At 42.5% G+C, this 25421-nt stretch overlaps 1 protein-coding gene across 1 annotated transcript in view; it reads right to left on the reverse strand.

Moving 5' to 3' along the window:
• Positions 1-25421, reverse strand: part of SNX9 (sorting nexin 9) — a 162337-nt gene that overhangs the window by 92155 nt on the left and 44761 nt on the right. The window contains exons 2-4 of the mRNA XM_038766702.1: positions 9850-9936; positions 4156-4230; positions 2856-2978 (exon numbers count right to left, since the gene is read on the reverse strand). Of these exons, the coding sequence (XP_038622630.1) occupies positions 2856-2978; positions 4156-4230; positions 9850-9936 (285 nt within the window). The remainder of the gene's footprint in view (positions 1-2855; positions 2979-4155; positions 4231-9849; positions 9937-25421) is intronic.

Here is a 25421-nt window from a genome sequence, read left to right on the forward strand (position 1 = left end):
GTACATATCCACAATTTATTTTAATGGCATCTTTTAGACAGGGAAAAACGTGGGCAGGGAACATGTCCACCAACTTTGCTGCACTGTACTCTCCCATGCACTTAAAGTGCTCTGCACACAGTAAATGCTCAATAAATACCACTGATTGGTTTTGGATATGATGGCCCTCAAGGTATTCAAAGGATTCCATCATCTCTCTCCCTGCTACTTATCCACTCTCTCCTCCCACCGCTTACATGCTACTCTTATTTTCAAGCCAACCTATTCACTGGGCTTCAGTGTCATTTTACTCGCTGCCAACTTCTTGCTCACATTCTCCTTCCTGAGAGGAACTTTCTCCCTCTTCATATCCCCATCTTCAAAGGCCTTCTAAAGTGACATTTCCTTCAGAGGGCCTTCTCCACCTTATATTTCCCAACTCTCATCATATGAGGCATTTCTGGGTCACCTAAGCACTAGCCACCCACACATAGTACTGAGGTACAAATATACTCTATTACTTCCTCTTTTTTGTAACATACTTTAGTATTTTTTCTCCACTGCTAGATTGTAAACTTTGAGGGAAGAATCACATTAACTAGTTCTACAGTACTCTCTCCTAAGTGCCTATTACAGTGCTCTATTCACAGAATAGCTCAGTAAATAGTTTTGAATGATCTTCCTTTGCTGCACTAACCCACCTGCTACTTTCAGTCCCTATCTCTATTTTCAAGTCTGCCTTTCAAAAATCTCAAATCTTGATAGCCCAATTTCCTCAAATCTCTGTTACTGGAAGTCAAAATCATCTCCTGATTGCCACGTATCAGATTGCCTATTTGCTGCAGTGCCCTCCCCACAGTCCTCTGCTCTAGCACATTTCTTGAGACTGTTTCATGCCGTCAAAATGATTGTCCCTTCCCCAAAACATCTTTTAGTTAGTCATATGGCAGTTGGGTATCCTCTTGTCATCTATTCTCACACATTGATAGCAACACTGTTTCACTAGGTACAATCAAGCCACCTGAGTATCTGAGTGCTTACTGCATGCAGAGCATAGTTCTAAGTGCTTGGGAGAGTACAATATAACAAAGTTGGTACATATTTCCCTGTGCACAAGGAGCTTACAGTCCACAGCACTGAGCAATGCTATGAGTATTACCTTCATTAAGTAATAACGACAACATTGCCCCAGAGGCAGATGTGTCTTCAAAGTTACATTTTTAGGCGTATTTCAATCAATGGTACTTACTGAGCTCTAATTATAAGCAAAGCACTGTAATAAGCATTTGGGGGAGTACGGAGTTACCCACATTCCTGCCCACAGTGAGCTTATAGTGTAGAGGGAGAGACAGACATTAATACCATTTTTCTACAGAAAAGTTCTGGACGTCACCCCACCCCTCAAAAAACTCCAGTGGTTGCCCATCCATCTCCATAACAAACAAAAACTCGTCTCCATTGGCTTTAAAGCACTTCATCATCTTATCCCCTCCTAACTCACCTCACTTTTCTCCTTCTAAAACCCTCACTGCAAACTTTGCTCCTCTAGTGCTAACCTTCTCACTTTGCCTTAATCTCGCCTGTCTCAGGCTGACCTCTAGCCCGCGGCCGACCCCTAGCCCACGTCCTGCAACACCCTCCCCATCCTCTAATCTGACAGACAACCACTCTCCCCCGCTTCAAAGCCTCTCCCCTGCTTCAAAGCCTTATTGAAGGAACACCTCCTCCAAGAGGACTTCCCAGACTAGGCCTCACTTTCCTGATCTCCCATTCCCTTCTACATCACTCTGACCAGCTCCCTTTGCTCTTCCCCCATCTCCCAGCCCCAAAGTACTTATGTACATATCTGTAATTTTATTTATCCCTTTGTTCTTCCCCGATCCCAGCCCCACAGCATTTACGTATGTAACTGATATTTTACTTGTATTGACATCTGTCTCCTTCAGTCCAGACTGTAAGCTGGATGTGGGCAGGGAATGTCACTGTTGCACTGTACTTTCCCAAGTGCTTAGTACAGTGCTCTGTACACAGTAAGTACTCAATAAATAAGACTGATTGAATGAATAACTGAATAAATAAATCTTTGTTAAGGACAAAAGCAAGGAAAGAAAAACAAAGGCAATTACTGGAGTTAAAAGGAATTTCAATTTGAATGAGTACTTATTTATTCCCAACCCCCAAAATTGGTGGTTTCTTTCCTTTGAGTTTGTATTGGAAAAGAGATTTATTACCTTAAGCAGGAACTACAGTTGGGGTATTTTTCCACCCCCAGAGTTAAATCAGCCTTGCAAAAATGAGAAAAAGTTCTTAGCCCTCTCTTCCCTACAGTGGTAAATCGGGACAAATAAAAATTCAAATTTCTGGAAACAGACTCCACATAAAGTGTTACTTGCCTGAATGATTATCAGCAAGGTAAACCTGAGTTCTCCTGAGCTTCAAAACTATTTATAAAAACTTATTCACAGTGAATTGCTTTATCAGTGTCTCATAAATTGACCAATGTATTTCCTTAGAGAGCAATCCCTATTCCTTTCCAGGAGACAATGGAGGTAGTTACTTCCCAAGGCACAAATTCGTCACAACTGGCCATCAACGCTTGTTCCCCATTTTCCCATTCCCATCTCTCATCCCCGCACCTTCCTCAGGAGTCCCTGCACCTTTCTCAGCAGACTACGACTTTGTACATTTATGCTGGGTCAATTTTCAGTTTTGCCTCCCATTTCACTGCTGTGTCTAGTTAAGCTTACCATGCAGCATATTAATAGCCACCTTATTTGTTCTTTTGGGAGTGAAATCTAGAATGTAGTAATAGAGCTTTCAAAATGCTTTTGCATTTCGTAGCGCCTGCCACATTAAGACAAATGCTGAAGACGTACCTGGTTGTTGCTGTTGGCAGCTGAATTGGCTTGAGCTGTAGTTGCTGAGAGGGAATCGAGGAAGGCTTGGTCAGCAACGGAATTGCCACAAAAAAATGCATCTTTTCCATCACTGGACAAAATCTGAAGGGAAGGAATCACTGTTATTTTCATATAATTAACATTTTCTGAAATATTAGGGGGCCTATTTTGGACTTATCCAGGAAGAGGAAAATTTTATTTCTAGTACATCTATCTAGAGGATATTTGCTTCGAAAGGACATCCTTTCATGTAAGTACACTCCATCCTCAATCAGGTTAGTTAAAGTGAAAATTCTGAAGGATGAGGTGATGAAAATCCAGGGCAATTCAGATCTCTCACATCTCCCTCAATCTCTACTAAAGGATGACCAGGAAGAATTTGTGTTTCTTCTTGAAGAACACAAGAATTTCTTTCCCCAAAGCTACTTTTTCTCTCCTAGTTAGGTGGTGCCATGGACAACCATCCACACTACCTTGTATGCTCTATTGCCACCCCAAAAGCCAAGTTACATATATAGGCCTGGGGGATCTTGGTTTCTTCAGGTCACTAAATCACTAACTTCGAGATTTGTGATATGTCTGTTTATGAGTAGCAGACCAATCAGTCAAAGGAAGAGTGGCAGAGAAGTGTGGTCTAGTGTAGAGTGAATGGACCTGGGAGTCAGGGGATCTGGGTTTCAAGCCTAGCTCTGCCACTTGTATGTTGTGTGACCTTGGGCAAGTCGCTTAACTTCTCTATGCCTCAGCAACCTCAACTGTAAAATGGGTATTAAGAATGTAAGCCCCATGTAGGACAGTAGCTGTGACCAACCTGATTAGCTTGTATTTATCCCAGGACTCAGTACAGTGCCTGGCACATAGGAAGGGCTTAACAAATACCATTGGGGAAAAGAAAAAAAAAAAAAGAGAGAGCCAGAAGGTTGACTCGGAGTGGTTTTTTTTTTTTTTCCAATCATCCTGTAAGGGTGTTAACCATATAATTCAGGGCCTCTGGTGCTAATGTAGCCAAAAGGAACTGGGAGACGCTTTAGGTTGTGCATATACACTGAAATACAATTTTCTGTTCAATGAAATGACTTCTGATTTTTCTAAATTAACTAATCCACAAATCGGCCACTTATTCTTTCTCCTCCCCTCGGGGTATAGTAGGATTGGTTTCTGACAGGATTACATATGTCTGCTTTTGCTTCGAGTCATCAGTGTAGGAGCATATTAAAGGAAGTTGGGTCAAGGATCAGTAGTACAGCAATTGTTTTAATTAAACCTCTTGATTTCTTACTTCAACATAATCTGTTGGTACAAGTCCTCTCTCTCCTTTGCTGTTTTTTCCTTCCAACCATCCTCCACCTACATCCTAAAAAAGCACGTTAAAACAAAAGTTAATTTGAATTGTTCCTACAAATTAAGATTTTTAAAACAAGCAACACATATCATTCCACAAAGATCATTACTGAATAGTATGTCCACATTAAACCATAATTGTTCACAATTTCCATTTCCCAAACTTTCAATTAATTCATAAACTACCTCATTTTGATGTCACCCCTGCTCCCTCTACCACCCAACAGGTAAGAACCTTTAAAATTATCATTTCTAACATTTATTAAGCACTTGCAACATAATAATAATAATAATGATGGCATTTGTTAAGCATTTACTATGTGCTAAGCACTGGTTTAAGAGCTGGGGGGATACAAGGTGATCAGGCTGTTCCATGTGGGGCTCACAGTCAATCTCCATTTTACAGATGAGGTAACTGAGGCTCAGAGAAGTTAAGTGCCTTGCCCAAGGTCACACAGCAGACATGTGGCAGAGCCCGGATTAGAACCCACGACCTCTGACTCCCAAGCCCGGGCTCTTTCCACTGAGCCACACTGAAAGTTCTACGTATTCTAAATAAACTGCAGACTAACAATCTAATCCCAACTCTGCCCATTGTTAACCCTGGATAAATCCCTTAACTTTTCTGTGTCTCAGTTTCCTCATCTGTAAAGCAGTGACTCAAAAGCTATTCTCCCTCTCCGCTACATTGTGAGTTCCAAGTGGAACAGGGGCGGTATCCAACCTGATTATCTTTTATCTACCCCAGTGCTTCATACAGAGCTTTGCACAAAGTGTTTAGCAAATACCATAATTATCACCAAAACAGGGATGATGAAAATGTAGAATAAGAATGCAAAATAATCAATCAAAAAACAAGATGAAATTCAACTAATCAATTCACCAGTAAAAAAGTAAATCAAACACAATTTGGAGTGAGTGGTCTACTGGAAAGAGCATGGGCTTGGGAGTCAGAGGTTGTGTGTTCTAATACCACTCCACCACTGATCTGCTGTGACTTTGGACAAGTCACTTGATTTCTCTGTGCCTAAATTACCTCATCTGTAAAATGGGGATTAAGACTGTGAGCCCCACATGGGACAACCTGATTGCCTTGTATCTACCCCAGCACTTAGAACAGTGTGCTGGCACACAGTGCTTAACAAATATTATTATTATTATTATTATTATTATTATTATTATAATTATTATTTGGGCACCTCACCACTTTCACACCACTTCTGTGAAACTGTCACTGCCTTCCCTACATGTACTAACAACTATTGCCCAGGGGCCTATGCCTAACCCCCAGTCTTGTGGCGACTATTTTGAAAGGCAAATGGGCCCTCCAGTTCCCACACCTCACTTCCCCTCTTGCCTGCATGCCCAGAAGCTCAAGAGTTGGTGTCTGCGGATTCCTGCCCACCCTCTAGCCAGAATCCAAACTAGAATTAACCAAAGGCTCATGTTAGTCACAATGGCCACCATTTAGTTGAGAAGCAGCGTGGCTCAGTGCAAAGAGCATGGGCTTGGGAGTCAGAGCACATGGATTCTAATCCCGGCTCCACCACTTGTCCGCTGTGTGACCTTGGACAAGTCACTTGACTTCTCTGTGCCTCAGTTACCTCACCTGTAAAATGAGGATTAAGACTGTGAGCCCCATGTGGAACAACCTGATTGCCTTGTACCTACCCCAGCGCTTGGCACATAATAAGCTTTTACCATGGCCTCCGGAACTAGGGACATACACCTCGCTTACCCTTTGGTCCAGTGTACTAGCTGCAAGTTTCCAGTGCACATTCAAATATTGAGAGCCATCTCGTCCCCCCATAGTGAAGGACTCACTGTGTGCTAAACACTGTACTAAGTGCTGGGATAGAAACAAGTTAATCAAGTTTGACACACCCCATGTCCCATGTGGGACTCAGTCTTAATTCCCATTTTATAGATGACGTTACCGAGGCACAGATAAATTAAGTGACTTGCCCAAGGTTACACAGCAATGGTGAAGTCAGGATTAGAACCCAGGTCCTCCTGACTCCCAGGCCCGTGCTCTATCTATGAGTTGATACAAAAGAAAAGACAACCCAGTTCATTATTTACCATTCCAGACTCTCCCCAAATCTCTATGCTTCTGGAAAGGCCCAAGAAGAAAGAATCCCTCAAGGATTGGAATTTCCCTATTTAACATGAACTGAAATTTGGTTATCCATCCTTCCTTCCTTCTCAGAACCTATTTAAAACTGTGTCAGCTACAACACCAAAGCTTCCCCATTTCACCACTGACGCCTTCCCTTGAATTTTCAACCTGTATTTCTTTTTCTTGGACATACGTACCTTCAAACATACCCTATATAAAACTGAACCCACTTGATTTCAAAGCCCTTAAAACAATGCAATTAACTCATTAAGAACTCAACCTTTTGGAAAAGAGAAGGATGAACAACTACCTTGCTCTAAGTGCTTTTAATAATTTCTTTCAAATTGAGGCACACAAATCTGGATTAGTAAAAACTTTTCTCCATGAAGTATGCTTCACAACCTCTGCAGACTCAAAAGGGAACAGAGAATCAGTTCCATGAGGATTTCATTCATTCATTCATTCAATCGTATTTATTGAGCGCTTACTTTGTGCAGAGCACTGTAGTAAGAGCTTGGAAAGTACAAGTTGGCAACATATAGAGATGGTCCCTACCCAACAACGGGCTCACAGTCTAAAAGGGGGAGACAGACAATAAAACAAAACATGTGGACTGGTGTCAAGTCATCAGAATAAATAGAAGTAAAGCTAGATGCACATCATTAACAAAATAAATAGAATAGTAAATATGTACAAGTAAAATAGAGTAATAAATCTATACAAACATATATACAGGTGCTGTGGGGAGGCGAAAGTGGTAGGGTTGGGGGGATGGGGAGGAGGAGAGGAAAAAGGGTGCTCAGTCTGGGAAGGCCTCCTGGAGGAGGTGAGCTCTCAGTAGGGCTTTGAAGGGAGGAAGAGAGCTAGCCTGGTGGATGTGCGGAGGGAGGGCATTGGACAGGTGAGAATGAGGCACAGTGAGGAGGTTAGTGGCAGAGGAGAGGAGGGTGCGGGCTGGGCTGTAGAAGGAAAGAAGTGAGGTGAAGTAGGAGAGGGCGAGGTGATGGAGAGCCTTGAAGCCATGTGTGAGGAGTTTTTGCTTGATGCATAGGTTGACTGGTAGCCACTGGAGATTTTTGAGGAGGGGAGTAACATGCCCAGAGTGTTTCTGTACAAAGATGATCTGGGCAGCAACGTGAAGTGTAGGCTGAAGTGGGGAGAGACAGGAGGATGGGAGATCAGAGAGGAGGCTGATGCAGTAATCCAGTCAGGACAGGATGAGAGATTGAACCAGCAAGGTAGCTGTTTGGATGGAGAGGAAAGGGCGGATCTTAGTGATGTTGCGGAGGTGAGACTGGCAGGTTTTGGTGACGGACTGGATGTGAGGGGTGAATGAGAGAGCGGAGTTGAGGATGACACCAAGGTTGCGGGCTTGTGAGATAGGAAGGATGGTAGTGCCGTCTACAGTGACAGGAAAGTCAGGGGGAGGGCAGGGTTTGGGAGAGAAGATAAGGTGAGGATGAAGGGGGGCCTACTCCAATAAGTCTGGCACTACTGGGGAAAGCCCATTAGCTGTGCACCCCTGGCTTTTTGGATTGGGCAGGCAACAATAACTATTTCCCCCCTCTCCACCCCACAGCACTTATGTACAGTAAGTGCTCAATAAAATATGATTGAATGAATGAATCTACATATCTGTAATTTATTTATATTAATATCCATCTCCCCCTCTACACTGAAAGCTTGTTTTGGGAAGAGAATGTGTCCGTTATATTTTATACCGCAGTCTGCACTCAGTAAGCACTCAATAAATATGAATGACTATTTTATTCCACCCCCTGGGGCCAAAGTGAGGCCAAAAGTGGAACCAAGATGGCAGCCTCACATTTTGTCTCATGCTGGCAAGCCTTGGCTTCCTCATCCTGTTCTGTTTCTGACTTCAACAACCTCTAAATTGTATCTACCTAAGAACGGTGTAGCTACCCTTAGTACAATGCTTGGCACATTGGTAGCACTTTAAAAAAATTATTATTATTATTATTATTATTATTATTATTAGTGCATTTCTTTAGGCCTCTGGGGGCTTCTTGAGTTCCCACTGTAAGGCCAAGAGGGAGAGAGAGAGTGAGTGAGGGAGTGAGCAGATGAAATGGAAAACTCCCACCCCAGGAAGAAAGGCCTCCTTGAAGCCATGCTTCTCAAAACTCTGGCTCAAATTTGTCCCTGCGGTGCTTTAAAAATAGGCCTTCACTATTTTTTACTATTTCTTTTATCTTCCAGCCCCTCTTAATAGAGGCTATAACAGAGAATTGTGAAAGGTACAGCTTGGTTGTTGAGGGGAATCAGCAAACCAGGGAGAATCAGTGAGCTTCCTATTTTCAAGGAAACTTTCTTTTCTCTTTCCATTCCCCCATGTATAGGAGAGAATTAGCCAAAACTCTATTCTTTCCCACCAAAGACCTCTACATGATGAAATGGGCAGAAACCTGGTTTATTTTTTCTTTTTACTGAAATTCCCACACAAAGAGCAAAATAAATGAAACAAAAACCAGAGGAAGCCATCAAGGAATGACACAATAAAAACAAGCCAAGCAGGATATTTAGAAGAGAAAGAAACAGTGTCTTCTGCTATTTGTTCCACCAACAATATGGCAGTCTGCTCTACTGCCAGGAGAAAACAATTAGAAGTTTTAAAAACTGGGTACAAAAGGGTAAAAAAAAATGAATCTTACGGGACCTAAGCTATGCTTTGTGGAGTCAGAGGTTTACAAGCAACTCTTGCCTGTAGAATGCAATCCATAAACAGCAAGAGATAATAGGACAGTAAACCAACTGCCTGACCTTTAGATGGACCTGTGAAAAGACTGGCAGTGGACAAGGGAGTGAAGGGGTTGAACCCGGGTGAAGTGCCACCATCTTGACAACACTCACTCTTCCTCTCAGATCCATCCACGGTCATGGTCTGTTTTCTACTTACCAATGGCACTTCATGGATTATTATTCTGGGGAAAATTAGATCTTATTCTCTCATATCAAATACCACTCAGATTTAGCAAACTTTGAAAAGCAGGGCAGTGTAGTGGAAAGAGCACAGGCCTGGGAGTTGTAATATCTGTGTTCTAATCCTGGCTCTGTCACTTGTCTGCTGTTTGACTTTGTCCAAGTCACTTCACTTCTCTGTGCCTCAATTACCCCTTCTGTAAAGTGGGGATTAAGACTTTGAGCCCCATGTGGGACATGGAGTATGTCCAACCTGATTAACTTCTATCTATCCCAGGGCTTACTATACTTGCTTAGTACTGTTAGTACTGTTGCTTGAAATTACAGTATATGCTTAACAAATGCAACAGTAATAATAATAATGACATTTGTTAAGCACTTTACTGTGAGTCAGGCACTGTATTAAGCTCTGGGGTGGATACATTTACATTTAGTCTACTTGCCAAATCCTTATAGGGCAGAAGAGGGCAATCTTCAATTGGCTTGTCATCTAATTTCCTTCTACACCTCCCAAAACTTTTTAAGGTCACTGTAACACACAATCAGGAGTACAACCGTATTTTATTTTCATACCGGATTGGTAATTGTGATGATCTCCCCTTCAGCAACCGTCAGTTCATTGTTCCCAGGCTCTGCGGCAAAATCATACATAACCCGAGCCTGTTGGAGTACAGGAGAACAAAACGTTTCACTTTAGTTTACTGCTGAAACATTCATGCTACATTCCGAGCATTTAGCAGAGAGAAAAAATTATTCATATATAAGCAATGGTTTGGCTCTTGAATAGATGGCAAAAAGGGCCAGCTTCTAGGGAAAACTGAGTCAGGAGGAAACAGATTCAAAGACATGAACAACCATCTGCTTTGTGTCACATGAATTTGCCTCAGTTAGTGTAATTTAGCTAAATGCACCCAGAACTTACCGGCCTAACTCTGAAAATAATCAAAGCAAACAAATTAGTTTTTCCCTGCTCCCAAGCAGTATGTCACGAAATACCCAGCAGATCCATTCAGCCAGTAGAAACTGCTGCTTCTACTATATGAGCGGCTATAAGCAAGATACACTGAGCACATGACTCATCCTTCAAACTCAACTAAATCCAGAAGGGACAGAAGGGGTTGGAACAACTATACACTGTACATATCTGCAATTTTTTAATTTATATTGTCTGTCCCCCACTAGCCTGTAAGCTTGCTGTGGGCAGGGAATATGTCTGTTTGTTGTTGTATTCTACTCTCCCAGAACTTAGTACAGTGCTCCACAAACAGTAAGCACTCAATAAATACGAATGAATGAATGAACAGTTTCCCGGGGGAAAACCACTTCTGTTACAACACTTTAATGCTGCTCTGCCAATCCAAATGTAACTGAGAGGGAGAAATGGCTAGGATGTGGGTTGGGTTCATGGGGCAGCTTTCACCTTTGTGTGCAGCTTATTTTAGTCAATCGTATTTAGCACTTACAACATGCAGAGCACTGTACAATATAACAAGAACATATTCCTTGCCCACAACGAGATTTCTGTACCATCCTGACCACCTCAACTGGTGCTAAGGTCTGCATTATCATCATCAACAATGGTATTTATTGAGTGTTTATTGCAAGCACTGTTTTAAGAGCTTGGGAGAGTACAATATAACACAGCTGGTAGACACCTTCCTACCCACAAAAAGCCTATAGTCTAAAGGGAGAGACAGACATTAATATAAATCATTTCTAATATATCAGTCATAGATGGGTACATAAGCGCTTGTGGGGCTGAGGGTGTGGTGGCTATCAAATGCCCAAAAGTCACAGATGCGACTGTAGAAATGATGCAAAAGGGAGAGCGAGTCAGGGGAAAAGGAGACTTAACTGGGGAAGGCCTCTTGGAGATGTGACCTCAATAAGGGTTTAAAGGTGTGGAGAGTGGTGGATTGGCAAATATGGGGCGGTTAGACAATAAGTGATAAAAAGGGTCTGGGACAGCAGCATGAAACCAGCGTGCACTGTTCCATAGTACATCGTGTTTATGCTATAATTATTAATACTCAAAAAGAAACCATTAAAAAGAGCTGCTTTGATCTGGAGGAGGCAGAATCTTATTGGAGCAATGGAAATTGATCTTCCGTTAAGAGAGAAGTAATCCTTTTGATTAATCAGACCAGGACGGCCTTCTCTCCCTCACAAGTACAGTACAATTTCCAAGGGATATGCTTTCCTTCTAACTGGGTGTCTTCAAAAATAAAACACTTGCTTAGGAAAATTTAAAAATGCACCATGAACATAATCTTATTTACCAATGGTTTTGGGAATTAAAACTATTTCTGGCCACTGACTATTATTCCTCATTAGTGTGCATACACCAACTGGTATGGTACAAAATCCGGCTTCTCAGATCCAGCTGTGGTTGTGAGATGAAAAGGGTCAGGAAACAACTTAATCTCATCTACTTTGCCACCGACCCCTTGTCCACACCCTCTCTCAGGCCTGGAGTTCCTTCCCACCTTAAATCCTTATAAAAAAAAAGTCTCCTCCAAGAGGCCTTCCCTGATTAAGCCCTATCCCTGATTTACCCTATCTATCCTCCCCTTTGTTTTGCTGTGCATCCGTTAAGCACTTGGATACTCAACCCTGCCCAATGACACTTATGTATATATCAATCACTCGTATTTATTGAGCGCTTACTATAATGCAGAGCACTGTGCTAAGCACTTTGGAGAGTACAATACAATGGAATTAGCAGTCACATTCCCTGCCCATAATGAGCTTAGTCTAGAGAGTCTTGTCAATCAGTCATACTTACTGACTGCTTACTTTGTACAGAACACTGTACTAAGCAACTGGGATACTACAATACAACTGAGTTGGAAGACATGTTCCCTGTCCACAAGTAGCCTTGTACTCTAGTATTTCCTCTATCTGTAATTCATTTTATGTTTGACTCCCCCTTAAGAGTGTAAGCTCCTTCTGTGTAGGAATTGTGCCTACCAAGTCTAATGTATGATACTTTTCCAAGCACTTACTTTAGGGCTTTGCACACAGTAAGCACTCAAATACCATCAATTGATTCACTGATTAATTTAAGAACATGATTTTTCTACATAGTCTGATTCCCAACCCTGACTGATTTGTGCTTGAGAGAACAGATTACCAGTTAATTCACTTTAAACAAAACACCTCAAAAAGTATTTCACTCCTAAGAACATTTCAATCACAGTGTCTGAACATGTATTCCCCAGTCAATTTTAGAACTGATTTTTTAAAACGCAGTCATCTGAAGTTTGTTGAAATGAATTTATTGTAAAAATTTTTCTATCCCAACTTTTCACTAATTGCTACACTTCCTGAAATGATTTTTTCAGGACTCAAGTTCAATGTTTTAGAGTCTACTTTCCATCTATATAATCTGAAATTACGAAGTCTAATAAATCTCTCTACTAACAATCCAAAAATATTACCCAAAAAGGGTAGTTTCATATTTTCTGACTAAATATTATTACTAATCTGTCTACTTCATTAACTGCATGGTCTAGGAAATGTTGTAGACTTTACTGAAGGAGACCAGCATTACAAGACAAGGCAAAAATGACCTGGGAGAGGGGAAACAGGGAAAAAAGGCCTTCAGTCAGTTCCACTCAAACACGATGGTTGTGTTGAGAGTTTTCACAATTAGTACTTAGGCTGTGCTGAGCACTGTGCATGTATAAAACTGTTGCTTCTGAAACATAATTTATCTGTTAAGAGTGTAAGCTCCTTGTGGGAAGAGAACATACAAGCCAGCCCACACATTTTGTTCCTCTAATGCTAACCTTCTCACTGTGCCTTGATCTCGCCTCTCTCACCACCCACCACTAGCCACGTCCTGCCTCTGGCCTAGAACACACTCTGTCCTCAAATCTGACAATTACTCTTCTCTGCTTCAAAATCTTATTGAAGGCACATCTCCTCCACAAGGTCTTCCTTAACAAAGCCCATCCTGCCCTGCTTTTCCTCTTCTCCCACTCCCTTCTGCATCTCCCTGACTTGCTCCCCTTGTTCTTCCCCCCAGTCCCACGGCTCTCATGAATATAGCTGGAATTTATTTATTTGTATTAATGTCTGTCTGCTCCCCTCTAGATTGTAAGCTCATGGGCAGGGGATGCATCTGCTTATTGTTGTATTGTACTCTCTCAAGCGCTTAGCACAGTGCTCTGTACACAGCAAGCATTCAATATATATGATTGAATGAGTGAAACTTATTGTGAACATGCTAATAACACTAACAATAATAATAATATTTGTTAAGTGCTTACTATGTGCCAGGCACTGTACTAAATGCTAGGGTGGATACAAGCTAATTGGATTGGACACAGTCTCTTGCCCAACATAGGGCTCACAGTCAATCCCCATTTTACAGATGAGGTAACTGAGGCCCAGAGAAGTGAAGTGACTTGCCCAAGGTCACACAGCAGACAAATGGAGAAGTTGGGATTAGAACTCATGACCTTCTGACTTCCAGACCCATGCTCTATCCTCTACGCCATGTACTTCCAAAACATCTAGTAAGATTCGTAGCATAAAGTGGTTATTCAAATGCTATTTCTTACTACCATAACAACATCATCAACAGAGACGCAGTGAAGCCTAGAAGTCAGAAGAACCTGTGTTTGAATTCCAGCGCCCACACTTGTCTGTGTGACCTTGGGTAAATCATTTAACTTCTCTGTGCCTCGTTTACCTCATCTATAAAACAGGGATAAAGATCCTGAGCCCCATGTGGGACATGGACTGTGTCCAACCTGATTAACTTGTATCTACCCCCGACTTTAGTAACAGTGCTTGGCACATAGTAAGCTCTTAAATATCGTATGAAGTGAAAAAACACCCCACCATCATCAGTTGTCAAAAGAATGTTCCTTAATTCCACAGGAGCATCCCAACACAAATGCAATATTGCTTGAAGAAGAAAATACGGTATCCCCTGAATTTCAGTAGAATCTTGTCACTTGATAGACAATTAGAGTTGATTGCTGAAAAGACTAATAGAAATGCTGTATTGATTCTTTATTTTTGGCACCAATAAATACGTTCTATGGAATGAATGTCACTATTCATCACTAGGCTATATGTGTAACTACAGCACACTCTCTTGGAATGCAGAGAAAAATATTTTGACACTGCCGTGAGCTCTCCAACTCAATTTAAGCCTCTGCTGAAAGTAAAAAAAAAAAAAAAAAAAAAAAATACAAAAAAAACCCCAACCAAGGCAAAACACCAATTCTATCTTAGGACCTGCCACCCCTGTGGGTGAGGAGGATCTTTGGGGGTGACAGCAGCAGCATGACAAGGTAGTAGACTTTCCTGGAGGGGGTTGGGGAACAGTCATTAATGACGGTCACAGTAACAGCAGACTTTCCAGGAGGGGTGAAGGGATGGCTTGCTGGCCACTGCAGCCCAGGGCTTTTGGCATGAGTAAAATGGGGGCCGTGGGGCTGTTAATTCACCACCAGGGGCTGTGGGAAGGGACACTCCTCCTCACACCTTTAGTCTCCACTTCCCTCCCTCCCCTCCCTACACTACCTCCTGCTGCTGCTGCTGCTAGCCACCCAGGAACACCAGTTCTGTGACTTCTCCGAATACCGTCCCAGAGGTCTGACCAGTTTGGGCTTCCCTCCAGCCCTGAATGAAAACAATTAGCTCTCGTTCAAGTTGGTTACATTCAAAATTATTCCAGTAGGATGGCCTGAAAATTTGTTAGACCAGTAATATTTACTGAGTGTCCACATGCAAGAAGCACTGTTCAGAGAGCTCCATTTAAAATGTTGGCACCACAAATAGATTATGCAATATGAGGGGAAAAAAAGAATTAAAAAATTATCAAAAATGTGGTCAATTGAAAATGATGGTTATTTCCAAATATGCTACTTTCTTTCCTGAGGGAATGAAGACAAACGTCTCTTAAAATGACCAGTTACTTAGTAGAGTTCACTTTCCACGAGAATGCAAGATTAGAACACACACCTTTGAACCTTACACATACCAAATCACTAATCCAGCTTCATCTAAATCTGCATGTAAAATATTGGGACAGTTGTAAGTAATACTGACGGGAAATCATTAACTAATTCAAAGGCACTTGACCTTTGGAGATGCTCTTTATATAGTTGTGAGAAAAGAACCTGCTTCCATTGATTCCTCGCTGGACATGTGAAAGCTCCTGAAAAGGCCATTTTTTTTAATAGTATGTATGCACATCCTGTGGGTCTAGCACTGTTCTAAGCACTGAGGGTAGACACAATTATTCCGGTCGGACACTGTTCTTGTCCCATATTGATATTCAGTCTAATTAGGAAGAAGAACAGATATTGAATCCCCATTTTACAGCCGAGGTAACAGACATAGAAGGATTAAGTGACTTGTTCAAGGTTCCGCAGCAAGCAATTGGCAGAGCTGGGATTAGGACCCAGGTCCTCTGACTTCCTGGCCCATACTCTTTCCTCTAGGCCATGCTGCTGCTCTCAATATATTTACCACCTACATGTACCACATTCCTCTGTTATCTAGGGCGGTCTAATTAAAACAGGATTCCTTTAGTTCAATGCACTTTAAAGTGAGAACTATTTTAAACAGGTGACTCTGCAAACCTGAAGGGCCAGAACTCCCTGAGGTTTTTATTTGACCACCACTAACATATTCTCTAGCATAGTTGTCAAAAGGTACAGTGCAAGCATAATTGAAAACGGTGTAATTGGAATTCCAAGGAAACAAAGTTCACAAGTAGCAGCAGAACCATGTGAATACTTAAATACTAAGAAGCATTAGATGAGAAACTAAATTTGGGAGTGTGAAGATCTGAATTAGTATTTAACACACAGGATCAATGGACTCATGTTAATAATTAAATGTGTGTAGAGTCAGCTCCTTGCAGACAGGTAACAAATCTACTAGCTGTGTCATATTGTACTCTCCCAAGCACTTAGTACAGTGCTCTCTGCACAGAGTAAGTGCTTAATAAATACTACTGAAAGAGAGCAGTATACGGAAAAATCAAAGGCTTAGATCTTTTCTTCCCCAGAGATACCAGAATAATATATAAAAACTATGGTTGTGCTTGGTAACAAAGCTTGGATCTTAAGGAAATAAAAGACCCACAGAGTGTCAGGAGAAAATGGCTTATGAGAAAACAGCTGGATATCTGAATGGAAAAAAAAAATACGGACATAATGGAAAAGCAGCTTACGGTTTAATACTTAGAGTAGATACTACAGTAAATTTCATAGTAGTTTAATGTAAAAGTATTCAGGAGGTGAACAAATGGGCTTCAAGGCCAGTACTTAAATAAAGGCAACAATGTGTTAAGTAAAAAAAAAAAAAAATTAAGCCCTTGACCAATGGAAACAACAAACAACTGGAAGAGGAAAATATTCTCCATTCAATTTATTTGTTTAGGGAAAACAATCAGGAGGTTAGGAAGCTTGCAAAGTGATTTTTTAAGGCATTTGTAAGCCACTTACTCGGTGCCCAGCACTGTATTAAGCACTAGGGTAGATTCTATTTATTTATATTAATGCCTGTTTATTTGTTTTGATGTCTGTCTCCCCCCCAACAAACTGTAAACCTGTTGTGGGCAGGGATTGTTTCTCTTTACTGCTGTACTGTGCTTTCCAAGGGCTTATTACAGCACTCTGCACACAGTAAGAGCTCAATAAATACAACTGAATGAATGAATGAATGAATGAATGAATGAATACAAGATAACTGGGTTGGACACAGTCCCTGACCCACAAAGAACTCACAGATTTAATCCTCATTGTCCTGATGAGGTAACTGAGGCATAAAGAAATTAAGTGACTTGTCCAAAGTCACATACCAGACAGGTGGCAGAGATGGAACTAGAACCCAGATCCTCCTGACTCCCAGTCCTGTGCTCTATTTATGCTGTTTCTCATAATCATGTGATAATCCCGGAAACTGAAATTCTTACAACGCCAGTAAAACAAATTCTCTCTCATGCCTAAAACAGTCCCAGGAAAAAATTTAAAAAAACGAGGTAGACAATATCTCTTTCAAGCAACTGGGCAACAAGTCACTATAGCTGCCCTGGAGATAACGGATCCTCCAGATCATAACTAAGCACAAGGCTTCCTCCTCAAAACAGCACAGGGTGGAAGTACTGTGAGTGAAAAAACAACCGCGGAGGTGTGGCCTAAGAAACACTAAGCAACCCAAAAGAACAGTATCATCCTCGTTTGAGAACTTTGACACCGACTAGATTCTTAGGGTCTGATTCAGCTAGGCCAGGGCCCCAAAATATGACCCCGGTAACTGAAATTTGGGGGGTCCAACCCCCCTGCATCAGAAATGTGTACAAATGACAACTGTAAAGTATCCCATAACCACATAATTCCAAGGCTCAGGTGGCCTGAATAGCAGTGAGGCCCAGGTTCCAGTAACAGTAGCAGAGAAGGAGAGTCACTTAAATGTCTCCCTATTTTGACTCAGTGGGAGATGAAATGAGAGGAAAGAAAAGGTGGGCTGGACTATCTACTAGAACCATTTTTTTTTAAATGGTATTTGTTAAGCATTTACTATGGGCAAGGCACTGTACTGACCACTGGGGCAGATACAAGCTAATCAGGTTGGACACTGTCCATGTCCCACATGGCTCACAGTCTTAATCCCCATTTTACAGATAAGGTAATAATAATAGTATTTATGGTATTTGTTAAGCACTTACGATGTGCCAGGCACTGTACTAAATGTGCTTAGTACAGTGCCTGGCACATAATAATAATAAAAATTATTATTATTGTGGTACTTGTTAAGCATTTTCTATATGCCAAACACTGTTCTAAGCACTTGTCTGTCTCCTTCTTCTAGACTCAGCACGCTGCTGGGTAGGGACCGTCTATATGTTGCTGAATTGTACTTTCCAAGCGCTTAGTACAGTGCTTTGCACACAGTAAACGTTGAATAAATATGATTGAATGAATGAATGAATGCTGGGGTGGATATGAGCTAATCCGGTTGGACATGGTCCCTTTCCTGCATGGGGCTCACAGTCTTAATCCCCACTTTAGAGATGAGGGAACTGAGGCCCAGAGAAGTGACTTGCCTAAGGTCACACAACAGACAAGTGGTGGAGCCAGGATTAGAACCCATGACCTTCTGACTCCCAGGCTAGTGCTCTAGCCACCGGGCCATGCTGCCTCTACCCTACTCACTACTTAGACTTTGAGCAGTTTTGGGACAGGGACTGTTTCTGACCTAATTAACTTGTACCTACCCTAGCACTTAGAATAGCTCATCATATAGTAAGCACTTAAATGTCATAAAAAAAAAGCTCACTACGGAAACTTTATGGGGGAGAGGAGGGTACAGCCTCTGCAGCAGATTTTCAAGATGGTCCTGAATTAGATTTGTTTCTATTCTGCCAGCCCCAAAGAACTTAGATTCAGGACTGTCTGACCTGATTCATGTCTAGTCTGCCAGCCCCAAAAGCTCAGTTCTTTTGGAATTCATGGGCCACGCCTCACCTGTGCATAGCTCTGCCCCCTTGATAAACAAACTATTCAGGTAAATCGATCACACTGATTATATGTTTACCGCATGCAGAATGCTATATTAAGCGCTTGGGAGAGTACATTATAACCGAATTGGGAGACACGTTCCCTGCCCACAACAAGCTGCCAGTCTAGAGAGGAAGACAGGCAATTATATACACAAATTACAGATACAACAAACTTTTGTTGGCCTAAAACAATAAATATAATTCCAGAATTAAGCTCATGCCTAGACTATAAAAGAGGAAAATACCAGACAGCGATGATATTTTCATATTATGATGTATTCATATGCAAATTAATTTAAAAATAATAATTGTGGTATTTGTTAAGCACTTCCTTTGTGCCAAACACTATATACTAAGCCCTGGAGTAGATACAGGAAAATAAAGTTGGATACCACCCCTGTCCCATAAGAGGTTCACAGTGTAAGTAGAAGGGAGAACAAGTGCTGAATCCACATATTACAGAAGAATTAACTGCACTGTACTAGGCACTAAAGACCCAGCTACTTGGAAGTCAAAGTCTTTCACCTTTCCTTCTGCGCCAAGAATATCTGGAAGGCAGGTGTGCTACAGACCAAAGACTTTCATGAAATGTTCATAAAATTCAAACCTTTCTAAGATCACAATCCCAAGTTCATAGTAACATCTGCTTTTAGCTAGACCTGAATCTTGGACTGATTTAAAATGGTGGCTTGTAAGGTTTCCCTTCCCAGCCCTCTACCCCATGACCCAAAATGCACAGGACATCATACGCACCACCGAATAGTGATATCACATATGGTGTGGCAATACTGCACCACTGTACCATGAAGCACCTCTCCACCTACACTGTAACTCCTCCTCCCTCCAAATCCCCCAGACTTCAACTCTGCTCCAGCTTCATGACCTAGTGGCTACAGTCTAGGCCTGGGAGTCAGAAATACCTGGGTTCTCACCCTGGCTCTGTCACCTGTCACCTGTGTGACCTTGAGAAAGTCACTTAACTTCTCTGTGCTTCAGTCACCTCATCTGTAAAATGGGGACTAAGATTTTTGAGGCCCATGTGGAACAGGGACTGCGTCCAAACCAATTAGCTTATAGCTACCCTAGTACATATAACAGCCGGCCCACGTCATCCCCCGGGCCTGGAATGCCCTCCCTCTGCCCATCCGCCAAGCTAGCTCTCTTCCTCCCTTCAAGGCCCTGCTGAGAGCTCACCTCCTCCAGGAGGCCTTCCCAGACTGAGCCCCTTCCTTCCTCTCCCCCTCATCCCCCTCTCCATCCCCCCCATCTTACCTCCTTCCCTTCCCCACAGCACCTGTATATATGTATATATGTTTGTACATATTTTTTACTCTATTTATTTATTTATTTTATTTGTACATATCTATTCTATTTATTTTATTTTGTTAGTATGTTTGGTTTTGTTCTCTGTCTCCCCCCTTTTAGACTGTGAGCCCACTGTTGGGTAGGGACTGTCTCTATATGTTGCCAATTTGTACTTCCCAAGCACTTAGTACAGTGCTCTGCACATAGTAAGCGCTCAATAAATACGATTGATGATGATGATGAACAGTGCTTGACAGGAAGCGTTCAACAAATATCATTATTATTATTAAACACCTTTCAGAAACATACACAACACACACACACACACACACACACACACACACACACACACACACACACACACACAATGACACCTCCTTACATGACTCAGATGACCCAAATGCTTTAGCAGTGGAAGTTCGAATAGGTTGGGGTGCGTGGGGGGAAGCTTTTCATGACACTCGAACCCACAGCCAGGATGGATGACCTGGCTGGCAGCAGTGTCAGCCTCAGTCCATAACCTCGTGGCTGTGGCTACAGTTGTAGTGGTACAAAACCCTGCAGCTGCCATGGTACCAGCACTAGCCTGTTCCCCTAACTGACACACTAAGGCTGCTGTGATGCACACCCCTGCCCACAATCCTGTGGCTTTGGCCAAGGCAGCAGCAGTACAAGAGACTGCCCTATGGTAATCAATCAGTCGCATGTATTGAGCGCTTACTGTGTGCAGAGCACTGTACTAAGTGCTTGGGAAGTACAAGTTGGCAACATATAGAGACAGTCCCTACCCAACAGTGGGCTCACAGTCTAGAAGGGGGAGACAGAGAACAAAACCAAACATATTAAAATAAAATAAATAGAATAGATTTGTACAAGTAAAATAAATAAATAGAGTAATATATATGTACAAACATATGTACATATATACAGGTGCTGTGGGGAAGGGAAGGAGGTAAGACGGGGGGGATGGAGAGGAGGACGAAGGGGAGAGGAAGGAGGGGGCTCAGTCTGGGAAGACCTCCTGAAGGAGGTGAGCTCTCTGTAGGGCCTTGAAGGGAGGAAGAGAGCTAGCTTGGCGGATGGGCAGAGGGAGGGCATTCCAGGCCCGGGGGAGGACGTGGGCCGGGGGTCGACGGCGGGACAGGTGAGAACGAGGCACGGTGAGGAGATTAGCGGCAGAGGAGCGGAGGGTGTGGGCTGGGCTGTAGAAGGAGAGAAGGGAGGTGAGGTAGGAGGGGGCGAGGTGATGGAGAGCCTTGAAGCCCAGGGTGAGGAGTTTTTGCCTGATGCTCAGGTTGATTGGTAGCCACTGGAGATTTTTGAGGAGGGGAGTAACATGCCCAGAGCGTTTCTGGACAAAGACAATCCGGGCAGCAGCATCAAGTATGGATTGAAGTGGGGAGAGACACGAGGACGGGAGATCAGACAGAAGGCTGATGCAGTAGTCCAGATGGGATAGGATGAGAGATTGAACAAGCAGGGTAGCGATTTGGATGGAGAGGAAAGGGTGGATCTTGGCAATGTTGCGGAGCTGAGACCGGCAGGTTTTGGTGACAGCTTGGATGTGAGGGGTGAATGAGAAAGTGGAGTCGAGGATGACACCAAGGTTGCGGGTTTGTGAGACGGGAAGGATGGTAGTGCCGTCAACAACCTGATGGAAAAGTCAGGGAGAGGGCAGGGTTTGGGAGGGAAGACAAGGAGTTCGGCTTGGGCATTCCCAGCTTCCTACTGCTGCAAGATGCTCCTGGAGGGGAACAGGAAGTAAAGATCAGAGAATAATAATAATAGCTGTTAAGCATTTGATATAATAATAATGGCATTTGTTAAGTGCTTTCTATGTGCGAAGCACTGTTCTAAGCGCTGGGGGGGATACAAGGTAATTAGGTTGTCCCACGTGGGGCTCACAGTCTTAATCCCCATTTTACAGATGAGGTAACTGAGGCTCAGAGAAGTTAAGTGACTTGCCCAAGGTCACATAGCAGACATGTTGCAGAGTCAGGATTAGAGCCCATGACCTCTGACTCCCAAGCCCGTGCTCTTTCCACTGAGCCACACTGCTTCTCATAAGGAAGGGGACAGGGAAAGTGATATGTGCCAGGCACTGTACTAAGTACTGGGGTGGATATAAGCACATCAGGATGGACACAGTCCCTGTCCCCCATGAAGCTCAATCTTAATCCCCATTTTACAGATGAGACAACTGAGACACAGAGAAGTGAAGTGACTTGTCCAAGGTCACAAAGCAGACAAATGGCAGAGCTGGGATTGGAACTCAGGTCTCAGGCCCATGCTCTACCCACTAGGCCATGCTGCTTCTCATAAGGAAGGGGACAGGGAAAATATGCACAGGGGTGGAACCACTTACAACAGAAATGCAACTGGTGTGTGTGTCGGTCGGGCGGGGGGGTAAGGGGGAAGGAATTCTGAAACACCACTGGCCCTTTTGAGTTCCAGGGCCTGGAGCATAAGCCGCTTAAGTCCCTGTGAAAATCCAGCCCTTCCCTATAGAGTAAGTATTAAAACCAAGAAGAAATAATTTCAGTTAAACAATGAGGTCAAAATGTTGCAATTGAAATTGATTGCTCCCTGCATTTAGATTTTTACTATTTAATACATATCTTCTTTATATGAAACGCGGTTGTCCTAAAAGCTTTTTTGAACTGCCAATGCCTGCTTCAATCCATTAGCAGATGGAGATCACAGTATGAAATTTTCACTTCATATACTCCAGGAATGTCATCCATTTTTCAACAAATCTTATGTTCTCAAGTCACCAAATTACGGATACCCAGGATACCCCCTGGCTGCGGTTCAATGGCATATAAGTTAGACTGTAATACAGTCACCAAATCCACAGGCATTTTTAAGAAGGAGATTCTCCTGTAGGAAATTCCCCCAGATCTATACCTAATGCTAGAGGGATTACACTAGGCAGACAGGATTGGTGCTTGAAGCCACATTTCAAAAGCCCCACCGTTTCACTAGCTCCATCTCTCAGCCCTCTCTAGCATGCTCACATTGACAAGTTGGCTTCAATGACTGCCTTTATGCTTTATCTGCCTTCCAATGCCAGCTCCAGTCCCCATCCACAGCAGTCCTCAAGGCAGCATCTAGAGTCCAGAAAGGCCAGTTGGTTACGGGGTAAGGGAAGAGGAGGACTATCAATTAAGGAGAAGCAGCATGGCTCAGCGGAAAGAGCACGGGCTTTGGAGTCAGATGTCATGGGTTTGAATCCATGCTCTGCCAATTGTCAGCTGTGTGACTTTGGGCAAGTCACTTAACTTCTCTGGACCTCAGTTCCCTCATCTGTAAAATGGGGATGAAGACTGTGAGCCCCCCGTGGGACAACCTGATCACCTTGTAACCTCCCCAGTGCTTAGAACAGTGCTTTGCACATAGTTAATGCTTAATAAATGCCATTAAAAAATTAAGGCCACATTTTCTCCATGAGGCCTTTCCCAATTAAAAACCCGCTTTTCCCCAGCTCGCTCTCCCTTCTCCAACATCTATGCACTTGGATCTGTGACCTTTGGACATTTGATATATTTGTCCCACCCCAACCCCACAGCATTTATGTTCGTATCTTTAAATCTCCCCCTCTAGTCTGTAAGCACATTATAAGCAGGGAAAATGTCAGCTAATTCTGTTGAACTGTACTTTCCCAAGCACTTAGACCAGTGCTCAGCATATAAGTGCTCAATAAATACCACTAATTAATATCAGGATTCCTGGGAAGTAGATGGGAAGATTCCAGTCAGAAGGGGTGTATAAAAATCCATTACAACAAAAACTTTTGAGGTTTCCCATTTTGAATTGATACAAAAAAGTACTGTCTGAAGATTCACTGATGTTGACTGAATATTCATTCAATCGTATTTACTGAGCATTTACTATGGGCAAAGCACTGTACTAAGCGCTTGGGATAGTGTGATATAACAATAAACAGACACATTCGTTTCCCACAACAAGCTTACAGTCTGGGACAGCATAATCTTGGGCAACAGAGCTCGGGTCTGAATGTCAAGTAACCTGAGTTCGACTCTTAGGTCTGCCACTGGACTGCTGTGTGACTACAGCAAGTCATGTAACGCCTCAATTTCCTCATATATAAAATGGACATACTCGCACCTGCCTCTCCATACTTCATAGGCATTTGTGAAGATAAAATAAAATAATTTGAAATCTTCAGAAAAATAGAAGCACTACAAAAATTCATGGGCATACATAGTGCAGGAAATATTTTTAGCTTAGTCTTTGGTTTTCTCAATGCAGAGACAGTGGATTGTAAGGAATTAAGAGTTTTTTTCTAAAAATATGCAATGTTTTGTATAAGCCTGACAGTATATTTTACTGTTTTTTCTAGTTTTCACTTTTGCACTGGAATATATTCATTACAATGGTTACCTTATGAATAAACATCACTTCCTTTTCGTTCATTCATTCAACTGTATTTACTGAGCACCAAGCACTGTACTAAGCACTTGGGAGAGTACAGTAAACAATAAACAGACATGTTCCCTGCCCACAATGAGATACAGAGGCTGTCACATTGTAAGGTGTTTCTTCAGAAGCAGACGGTCACCAGGGGCAAGTAAATGTAGTGGAGGTTGAGGATAACTTTAATCAGGGTCACAAACAAATTCTTAGGACTATAAGCTCCATGTGGGCAGAGAACATGTCTACCAACTGTACTCTACACAAGTGCAGTGCTCTGCACCCAATAAGGGCTCAATAATTAAGATTGGTTCACTGATACTGTATTTTGGTTCTGGGTCTCCACCTTACTTCTCCCTAACACTGCCTAAAAAAATTAATTTACTCTACAGAAGCATAGCCCTCAGAAACGGCTACCAAAACAATAGTAAAGTCAATGCCAGAGAAGGGTTTGCATAGTCAATGATAAAAAACACAATAGAAGCGTACTATCAATCACTACATTAAATGCCATTTTGGAGTGTGGCCAAGTGTAAAGCAGCACAGTTGGCACCAGCAATTTTGTCTTCCTCCTGGCTACTGTTTCACTCCCACTTAGCCATCGCAACCTGAGAAAAGACACCTTTCAACCTGGGACAACTGCCATTAGGGCAAAGGAGACACCAAGCCAGCACTCCTCAGAGTTCCATACCCATGAATTGACAAAGCATTCATTCAGTCAGTCAGTCATATTTATTGAGCTCTTACTGTATGCACAGCACTGCACTACACACTTGGGAGAATACAATGTAACAATAAACAGAAACATTCCCTGCCCACAATGAGTTTACAATCTAGAGATATACCTATTTGTCAATTAATACAGATTTTCTGG

Source organism: Tachyglossus aculeatus, chromosome 2, assembly GCF_015852505.1.
Source record: "Tachyglossus aculeatus isolate mTacAcu1 chromosome 2, mTacAcu1.pri, whole genome shotgun sequence".
Classification (NCBI taxonomy): domain Eukaryota; kingdom Metazoa; phylum Chordata; class Mammalia; order Monotremata; family Tachyglossidae; genus Tachyglossus; species Tachyglossus aculeatus.